Source organism: Poecile atricapillus, chromosome 23 (assembly GCF_030490865.1).
Source record: "Poecile atricapillus isolate bPoeAtr1 chromosome 23, bPoeAtr1.hap1, whole genome shotgun sequence".
Classification (NCBI taxonomy): Eukaryota; Metazoa; Chordata; class Aves; order Passeriformes; family Paridae; genus Poecile; species Poecile atricapillus.
In genome coordinates, this window is record NC_081271.1 from 3523637 (window position 1) to 3533342 (window position 9706).

At 52.4% G+C, this 9706-nt stretch overlaps 2 protein-coding genes across 5 annotated transcripts in view; one reads left to right on the plus strand and one right to left on the minus strand.

Annotated features, from left to right (window-relative positions):
* The window catches only part of ILRUN (inflammation and lipid regulator with UBA-like and NBR1-like domains), a 28043-nt gene extending 23854 nt beyond the window's left edge, over window positions 1-4189 (minus strand). The window contains exon 1 of the mRNA XM_058856176.1: window positions 3947-4189. Within this exon, the coding sequence (XP_058712159.1) occupies window positions 3947-4104 (158 nt within the window). The 5' untranslated portion in view covers window positions 4105-4189. The remainder of the gene's footprint in view (window positions 1-3946) is intronic.
* Window positions 4190-4510: 321 nt separating this feature from the next.
* Window positions 4511-9471, plus strand: SNRPC (small nuclear ribonucleoprotein polypeptide C). 4 transcript variants are annotated; one of them, XM_058856040.1, is made up of 6 exons: window positions 4511-4922; window positions 5212-5254; window positions 5633-5741; window positions 7065-7157; window positions 7739-7843; window positions 9099-9471. In XM_058856040.1, exons 1-6 carry the CDS (start codon window positions 4816-4818, stop codon window positions 9221-9223), a joined length of 582 nt encoding a protein of 193 aa, XP_058712023.1. In that variant the 5' UTR covers window positions 4511-4815; the 3' UTR covers window positions 9224-9471. The 4 variants fall into 4 exon arrangements, with proteins under 4 accessions (XP_058712023.1, XP_058712024.1, XP_058712026.1 ...); XM_058856041.1 differs by having other exon boundaries at window positions 4512-4922; window positions 7068-7157; XM_058856043.1 differs by having other exon boundaries at window positions 4864-4985.
* Window positions 9472-9706: the final 235 nt, after the last annotated feature.

The window sequence follows — 9706 nt, forward strand, 5'->3', positions numbered from 1 at the left end:
GCTAAACGAAATTAAGTACATGCACTTCTGGGCAATACAGGTGTTTCACTGGATATAAAGAACTTGGAACAACCCCCCCCACAGGGATGGAAATGTGAATCTACAAGGCAATTGTAGCACAGAACTGCCTCACACCTGACATGAAAGAGAACAAGGTTCTAGCACAGATTTCTGTGGTATTTTCAGTGATAAACTTATCTTCATGCAAAACATCACCTAGGGAGTACTAGTTAAACCATGACACAGCTACAAATTCTCCTTAACAGATGAAAAAACACAAGGACCTCCAGAAGAGATCTGACAACCTTACAAATAATGACCTTTTTACCTAAAGCTGAATCCAAAAAGCTTTATTACAATAATGCTTTTTTTCCCCCACACACAATGGAAACCATCATTACCTGACACATTTCAATTAAATATCACACCTACTGCACTAATAAAAATTCAGCTTTCTAAACAAGAGCTAAAAAGAGGAGAATGTAAAGAAATATCACATGTAAATTATTGAAATATACATTTGTTCTTCCAAACTGGGAATGTCTGAGCCAGCTACACTAAAATATGGATTTTAAATCCACCACCATTAGCTACTTCAAACTAATTCACTTTCTCATGAAATTAAAGCACCTCCAAGCCTCTCACCCACAAAGCTGGCACACACTCCAATTAAAAGAAAATAATTTCTTTTTCTTGTCCCAATACAATTTCCACACCAGCTTTAGAGGAATCCAATGACTTTTATGGAGTTCCAGGAGCTCCTGTGAAGGCGAGCCAAGGCCAAAGGGGTTCAGACCCACTTCTGCCCATCTCGCAGATCACTGTGGAGCTGCAGGCAACGTGTGGAACTTCACTGCACCACAAAAATCTCTCCCACGAGTCCCTTCCCTCCCACCTGTGGTGGGGCCCAACATCTGGAGGGGAGGGAGCAGAGCCAAGGTAACTGAGAGGGATTTGATCCTGGATGTAACAGTAGCAAAATGCCCTCCGCGCTCCACTGCCCAGAGTTTCCTCCCCAGGAAGAAACATTTCACCACCAAAACATTCCATTTTTGGTTCTGCTTTTTGAATATAGAAGTTCACTTTTGGTTTTAGGCCGAAAGCAAAAGCTCAGCCTCTCCCTCTGCAGCCTCTAAGAATGGAAAATGAATAACTAAATGGTAAAGCCTCTTGGACTTTCTTGGTAAAGGATGGTGTATGCTGCTACTAGGAAATGTACTGCAGGATCTCAGGAATCAGATTTATGCAACAGGAAGGCAAGGAGTCAGCACAAAAAACAGACAGAACTCTAGGAAAGTGTTCAATAAATACCATGAAAAGACAAAGGGTTCAACCTGCATTTCCTGCAGATCAAGGAACAAACTCTGAAACTTTGGATGCATATGTTCAACCCAAAGCATTTCTGCAGCAGTTAATAAAGCCAACTGGCAGTTCCTTAGCACCGCTCAAGCCTGACAGAGGTCTGAAGGGGCACTGGGCATTCCTGGGAACTGGAGAAGTGGACACAGAGTTTTAGAGACTACTTACAGGTATTCCTCCCCAGTCAGCCACTAATTCTTCTTCCCAGATTGGCGAAACAAGCTATTTAAAAAGAATTCCTTTATTCCAGCAGTATTGTAAATCCTCTGACCACAATTACTAATGATGCTGTTGGAAATAGTCTTTCAAAGCACATTAAGCTCTGAGTGTTCCCTACAGTACATGAAAGACACAAAGTGGGGAAGGAACTGCAGGTCTGGAGATGACAGTTATTGCCAAAGAGCAGCTTTCACATCTGGGAACAAGTTCTAGTGAAACTATTTATGTCTTTGTTAATTAACTCACACATGGGACACTGCTACAGAAAACCTGGAATACCCAATTGTGCACTTCTGTCACTCCACTATGAGGTCCCTCACTATTTCCTGCAGGTGAACATCAATCCTGATACAGAAGGATCATCCCTGAAAGAATGTGCCATGCCTTTAACACTTGGAAAAGTGACCTGATAGTGTCATCAAGACAAATTCTTTGGAGGACAGAAGGTTCTGACCCTAATCCCAGGCAACACAAGACAAACCTAGTAGGGCACCTGAATTACCTGGGCAGTGCGGATTGCACAGGGCCCCTCAAATGACACGGGAAAGGCGCTTCCAGAACAGGAACACGTGTCCTGATTGTCCCTGCTGAGGGACAGCAGGGTTAGTGCAGGGTCAGCCCAGCAGGGCCAATGACCCTGTGGCCATCCAGGAAGGGGTGGGAGCTGGGCAGTGGGACAGACACAGGGCAAAGCTGGCAAATGGAGACACCAGCACGAGGAACAGCACCAAGCTGGGGTAGAAGAAGCAGCCCCTGCCAGGCTGAGAATGGGCACTCACATGGGCTCTGAGCCTTCTCAGAGCAGTCACAGCCCGTGTTTGTATGCACACACATCTCACCACCCCAACAGGCACATGCCCATCCAGCCACAAGATTTATCAATTAGTACTTCAGAAAAAATGTGAAAAACAATGTTTTCAGAACCAAACTATTGAAGCTGGGAAATCAAGGCTACTTTAACCACTTTAGATCATCTTCAATTGAAATTAACATTTGAAAAAGCCCTTGGTTCTGAGGCTGGATTTGAAATGCTGTTATTTCAAACAAGAATTCAATATTCCTGGATGAAAAAGAGCTGCTTCAGCACAAACCAGGAACACTCTGGCTACACAGAGCATCTTCAGGAGTAACTTTCAGGTTCAGCTCTGTTCCCTGCTATCCCAAGGAACCTCACAGAACCCCCAGGATTACAGTGCAATGTCAGTTTTAGTCAAATCACCAACAAACGGATGAGATGGGAAAGCATCTTCTGCTGGGAACCTATAGTTTCTTCCAAACTTCTGAACTCCTCGAGACCTTTCTTCACACTGTGTCAGCTTACAAAGCACAAGGAATTACTTGTTATTCCCCTACTCTTTCTGCAGATGCTTATTTGCCACTAGAATTCCTTTCCTAGGAAGGAAAAGCAAATCCAAAAAGCCAACGAAGTTGTCTTATCACTGTTTATAAGCTCAACAATTCACACAAGTTTTCTCCCAACTGTTGATATTCTGACCTCCCCTTGGATTTCAGTTTTCAAAGCCAAGGTTTCTGGGTTTGATGTTCTATCTCTAAGCAGAGCTTTGCTAAGTGGTCGCTCTTCACCGTGTCTGAAACACACAGCAGTCGTTTGCTCTCCTGCAGCCCCCATTCTGCAGAGCTTTCAGGTGAACACACTTTGGAGATGAGCTGAGAGGTGCAAGGGCTCAAAACCCCTCCGACTCGCAGAGCAGCTGCTCCACAACATCCTTTTTACAGTTCCTGGGCTCACTGCATCAGAACACTCCTAGCTACTGTTTTTCACCCTCGTACTAAATAGCTCCCCTGTTTTTCTCGAGCTACAGCTTCCCTGATAACCCGTGCCTACTTTTTCCGTGGGCAGTAACAGAGAGCCTTTATCAAGACAAACACACACCCGAGAGTCAGAGAGACCCTCAGTCCACAGACAGACGCTAAGTTTTCCCCAAACACCCCGGTAACTCTCACACGTGCACCGCGGCAGCTTCCAGGGTCCTACAGCGCCTTTCTGCCACAATTTCCCTTCCTCCGTAGCTGCCTCAAAGTCGGGGCGCCACAGCCCGTCCCTGACCGCGGCCCTTGGAGAGGCGAACCAGCAAACCCGCACCCCAGGCTGGGGCCGACAGTCAGCCACCTCCGCCCCGGCCCCGTCCCGCTCTCCCACCGCCATGGGAGCCGCCTCCGGCCCCGCGCCGCCCGCCCGGCCCGGGCAGGGGACAGAGGGCCCAGCACAAACACCGCCCGTTCCCCCCGCCCCGGCGGGGCCCTGGGGCGACCGAGCGGGGGGGGGGGGGGGGGGTCCGGGCCCGCGGCCCCTCGAGCCCCTCAGGCCGTCTCACCCGCCCCCCCCCCCCCGGCCCCGGGCCCGCACCAGTTGGTCATGTCGAGGAAGAAGGCGCAGCCGGCGGGGCTAAGCTGGAAGCCGAGCAGGCGCTGGAACTCGCCGATCAGCACGTCCTTGTCGGTGGTGCCGAGGCAGCTGAACTTCTGCATGAGCTCCGCGTCCAGGTCCACGTCCATGCCCTCCATGGCCGGGGGTCCCGGGGGCTCCGCGGCCGGGCCGGGGCCGCCTCAGCGCCGCGCGCGCGGGGGGGGCGCGCGGGGGCGGGCGGGCGGGGGGGGGGGGTGGTGGGAAGTGGGTGCGCGCGCGCCCTCGCCGCCGGCACTGCGCCTGCGCCGCCCCGCCCCGCGGCGCGCGGAGCGCGACGTCACCCCCGGCCGGCGTCACCTCACGCGCGATGCGGGGGGAGAGAGGGAGCGCGGCAAGGGCGAGGGGGCGGTGCCTCGCATGCAAATGAGAGCCGCGCGTGAGGCGGGGCCCCTGCGCGGGCTGCGCGCGTCACCGGGGGCGGGGCGATCGCTCGTCTCCGCCCACAATCGCGCGCTGCCATCCATATATGGCGGCGAGTGCGCGTGTTTGTGTATGTAAATGAGCTGCTGAACGTCACGTGGTGCCGTGCAAATATAGGTGCAAGACTCCATAGGACCTCCTTCGGTGTCTTTTTCCCCCTAAAAACAATGTTTTTCCTACAGCTTTCGACCGCGCGAGACTGTTCTGTGCGCGGCTCGGGATCGGAACCACCGGGTGTGTTCGTGAGAACACAGAGAACAAGGAGAACACGCTTTGGCAGCATCGGAGGCCCCAATGAAACCTGCGCGCCGTGCGCCGGGGGGCGATGTCGGCTCTGCCGGGCCTGTGGGCGGGCGATGGTGGCGTGACCAGACAGGGACGGGCGCGGCATGGCTCCACCTGCCGGGCGGGGAGAACGATACAGCGGGGCCCATTCGCTGTCACTTCCGGGCCCTACGGCAGCTGGTGGGGGTCAATCCGCGGACGGAGGCGCTGTGTGAGTACGTCACTGCGCGTGGGCGTCACTTCCGGCTGGCGGCGGCGGGAGCACCATGCCCAAGTGGGTGCGGGAGGCCGGGCCGGGGCTCCCCGAGGGTCCCGGGCGGGGTCCCCGGGCGCGGGTCGGTGCTTTTCGAGGGTCCTGGTGCTCCCCGGGAGCCCAGGGCCGTGAGGGGCGCGGATGACCGGGCGGGCCGAGCCCTGGCGCCCTGCGGGGCTGTTCCCGGGGCTCTGTTAACGCTCACAGCGCGAAGGGGGCTCTGAATAACCAGGTTTTTCCCCCGCAGGTTTTACTGTGATTACTGTGACACGTACCTCACCCATGACTCGGTGAGTACCGAAGCCTCGGCTTTAATTCTTTCGTGTGTCAAGAGCATTAGAATAAAATTGACCTCGGCTAAAACAGGTCCCGTGAGACACAGCGGTGTTCCTTAGTGTTTTCCCCTTCCATGCAAAAAAGGGAGGGAATGTCCCTGGAGTTCTCCAGCGGGGCAGTGGCAGGGTCAGAGAAAGCAGTTGGGGGGGGGCTCAGGGCAGCCTTTGGAGAGCCAACACTTATTGTTCTGATAAAACTTTACATAAAGGTTTTGCACATCACTCCTCCTCTGCCTGGGCACAGAAACATACCTGCTTGATGCTGCTAAATTATACGTGTTTAGAATCATAACGAACACCACGTAACCTTAGGGTTTCTGTGACCTTTCCCAGCCCTCGGTGAGAAAAACCCACTGCAGTGGCCGGAAGCACAAGGAGAACGTGAAGGACTATTACCAGAAATGGATGGAGGAGCAAGCCCAGAGCCTGATTGACAAAACAAGTAAGGCCAATCTTTCTATGACCCTGGCTGCCTCCCCATTCCTTCCCCTGCCTTTCCTCCAGCTGCTGTTCCCTGCTTCCACCTTGACTTTTCCTCACTTCCCTGGGGAGTCTTCGCTTAGTGAGTCATGAGTGAAAACTTGGAGCGTAGATCTTGAGTTCCTCAGGTTTTGAGCTGTCCTAGGGGAGCCTGAGAGCTTTGCCTACCACACAAGAGCTGAGGTTCCCTCGCAGGGCTGGTGGCAGTGGCTCCATGTCACTGTTCACGGGGGCTGTCGGTGCCACTGCTCTCAGTGGTATCCTACAGGGCCACATAACAAACCTGTGCTGCTTGGCAGTGGCACATTTATGCTGAGAACATGGAAAAAATTAAAAAATATAGGAAAATGGACATTAAAACAGGGGATTGTTGCCTTTTTCACATGCTGGGGTTGCTTACCCTCAGTTCCCAAGTTACGTTTTCTTCTGGTACTTAAAGGCTTACCTGAAGTGTAGCATTGTTTCCTCTGTCACTTCAAGAGGTTCTTTTTCCTCTGAGGAATGTCTCTTTCCTCTGTGGAAGAAATGCAAACACCAGATTAACTTAATGGCAGCACTCCTTGGCTCATATCTCAGTATCTCAGGTTGGACAGGACCCCTAAGGATCATTGATCCTGCTCCCAGCTCTGTGCAGGACTGTCCAAAAATAAACCATGTGACCAGCAGCATCATCCAGCTGCTCCCTGAGTTCTGACAGACTCAGAGCTGTGCCAACTTCCCTGGGGAATGTTCAGTGCCCAATCCCCTCTGGTGAAGAGCTTTTCTAGAATGTCCAGTCCAGACTTTCCCTAACTCATCCTCACTCCATTTCCCTTTGTCTATTTCCTTGTGATGCTTCAAAGTTCCCCATCTTTTGCCTTCCTTCCAGTCAATTCAGTGGAATTTCTCCCCTTCCTTGCCCCCTATTTCCTGCTCCTTGCCCCCTCCCCAGCCCTTGCCTCGTTGCCATTCCAGCACAGTATGTCCTGGTGGAACGCTGCGGATCCCGCCATGTGGTTGATTTTTTTTTCCTCTCCCACACACACTCCCACCCTGCCCAGGGGTGTGACATCCACGCAGGAGCTCTCTAGTCCCAGCTGTAACAATAATTGTCTCCAGGAGTCTCAGGTGCTCCCCAGGTGCCAGGGATGTGTCCGGCGTGTGGGGACAGCAGCGCACACAGCATGACGTGACCGCGGGGCATGACACGGACGAGTGACCCAGCGCTTCCTCAGCCTAGTAACTGGCTTTTTTTTCCCTGGGATTCTTTCTTTCCTTTTTTTTTTTTTTCTTTTCCCCCCCAATGTAGCGGCTGCATTCCAGCAAGGGAAAATTCCACCGACCCCGTTCTCGGCACCACCTCCAGCCGGAGCCATGATTCCACCTCCTCCCAGCATCCGTAAGTTTGGGACACTTTGGGACTGGGGTCACAGCCCTCTGGAGCTGTATCGCTGGTGTCCTCAACTTGGAAAGAAAAGGCCTTTTAGCTTCAAGCCAAGCCAAGCCATCTTGAGCTTGTGCTCCCACGGTGTGCAGAAATTCTGTGTAAGAGCAGATCAGTCCTTACTGTTTCTGATTTCTGGGATGCTGAGTGCACCAGAAGCAGTGACAGCCCCTCATTCCAAGGGGGCTTCCTTGCAGGTGGCCCTGTTAGAACTGCACAGTGGGTTGGTTTGTGTTGGTTTTTCTAAACAGAATCACCTTGGTAACCTTTTTCCCTTGAGCTGCTGAAGGGCCCAGAGCCCTCCCAGCCCCAAGTCCTGCTGTTGGGAGTGGCAGCTCCCTGTGCTGGGTGTGCACAGCTGGAGTTGGTAGCCAGCATATTCCTCCACTGGTCACTTCCTAGCACCTTGAATCAGGGCTGTAATGGAGGCAGATGTAAAGTCACTGAGGCATTAGTTACTGCCATGTGCTGTGAATAACTGCAGTGTGTCCTTTGGTGGCTGAGAGTGCCAGTGTGTAACTGTTGTGTCTGTCCAGCTGGCCCCCCCCGGCCCGGCATGATGCCAGCCCCACACATGGGGGGGCCCCCGATGATGCCAATGATGGGCCCACCGCCCCCAGGAATGATGCCAGTCGGACCTGGTAAGTCTGGGATGGGGTAACTCTGCCATGGGGGACTGGCTGGGAGGGTCTGGGTGATGTTTCATGTTTCCTGTCCCACCATCTGTTGGGAGCTCAGTGCTGGGATGGTCACATTCTGGTCACGCCTGTGTCACTGTTACCCCTGCATGGGGAGATAATAACAATTTTACAACCACTCCTTAAAGCCCCTTTGCTTCTCATTGAGAGTCACCAACCCACTGCAGCTGGAATTATAGCTCTGGGAAGTCGTGGCTGTTCTGCCTCTGCTCTGAGCAGTAATTGTTTAGGAGTTTGGTGCCTCCAGGTCTCACATTTTGCACAAGAGGTGCATTTTTTGCACTAAGTGGATTTTACTTTTTAAAGTGTCTCAGGGGAACGTGTTCCAGAGAAACAATGGGCCTGGAAAAGGCTTTATCAGAACTGTAAACTAAACTGTCTTTGATCCATTCCACTCTTGAGCTTCCTGGCATTTGAAGAGTTCTTAAGGGATATCTTATTGGAGCAGTTCCCAGAACAAATCTGTGGGAACACACACACACACACACACACACACGTGCACTGAAAGTAGTGAAGTGTCTTTGCAATTATTGTCTTGCGCTTGAAAGTGTTCTTTAAATGTTTTTAAAGGCACAAGATAAACGTACAGTCTGTGATATTCAGCAGCCTGGCAAAAATAAATGGCAAAATATGATGGAAGCCATTATTTAAGGGCTGTTTTTCCCTTGCAGAGGTGCTTGGTGCTTGTTTGTAAGCACATGGGATGGTTTTGTAGCACTTTTCTCCGAATGAACACTTTTCCAGATGAGTAATTAAGCTCATGTGTCTCTTGAGTGGCTGGAAATAAGTAGTGAGTGAATATTATCAGAATGGGTGTATAACCTCCTCTGCTGGTGGCTGAGCTCCTTTAAGGAATGGAATCCGTCTTGGCAGCTGCCACATCAGAGATTACAGACTTGGAAAATGGGAGCTCCCTGGAGCAGGGTAGAGAACCTGCCCACTGTATAGTGTGAAATTTCCCCCCTCTGAGGGTGGTAAGGCAGATGTTGCTGTGATGAGAAGCTGTGGCTGCCCCTGGATCCCTGGAAATGCCCAAGGCCAGCTTGGACAGGACGATAGTGGAAGGTGTCTCTGCCCATGGTGGGGGAATGGAAATAAATCTTTAAGGTCCATCCCAACCCAAGCCATCCATGTTCTACCATGACTGGGCAGGTGGTGTTCCCAAGAGCTGTTCTCCAACCTGTCTTTCCCCTGGCAGCTCCTGGGATGAGGCCGCCCATGGGAGGACACATGCCAATGATGCCAGGGCCCCCAATGATGAGGCCCCCCTCCAGACCCATGATGGTGCCAACCAGGCCGGGAATGACCCGTCCAGACAGATAAAGATGGAGATGGAGCTGCCTTTTCATATTCGGACCTTCCCTATGATAAATACCACAGACCTGTGTCCCTGGGGCTTTGTACTCAGTGTGTGGACTCTGCTGTCACCTCAGTGTGTGGATGGACACAGCCAGCACTGACTTGTATGAGGTCTAGCTTTTTAGGTGTCTCTTCAATTGTATTATTATTTCCCCCCTCTGCCACTGAATGATAAAAACAAGAATAAAGCATTGGTGTTGTTTCCATATGGACTCAAAGCCTTCTTCTGAACTCTCTCCTGAGGAAGAAAGTAAGGGTGGGGAGCAGTGCTGGGCTGTGAGGTGAAGTTCAGGGCTGATGGGGGTCCTGGGGGAACCCCTGGGAAGGGGAGTCCTGGAGGATCCCGGGGTGGGTTCCTGGGGCTCCTGGGCTCTGGGTGGGGGTCCTGGAGCGGGTCCCTGAACGTCAGGGGTCTCACTGTGGCCGCACTCCCCGCGCACACGGCCG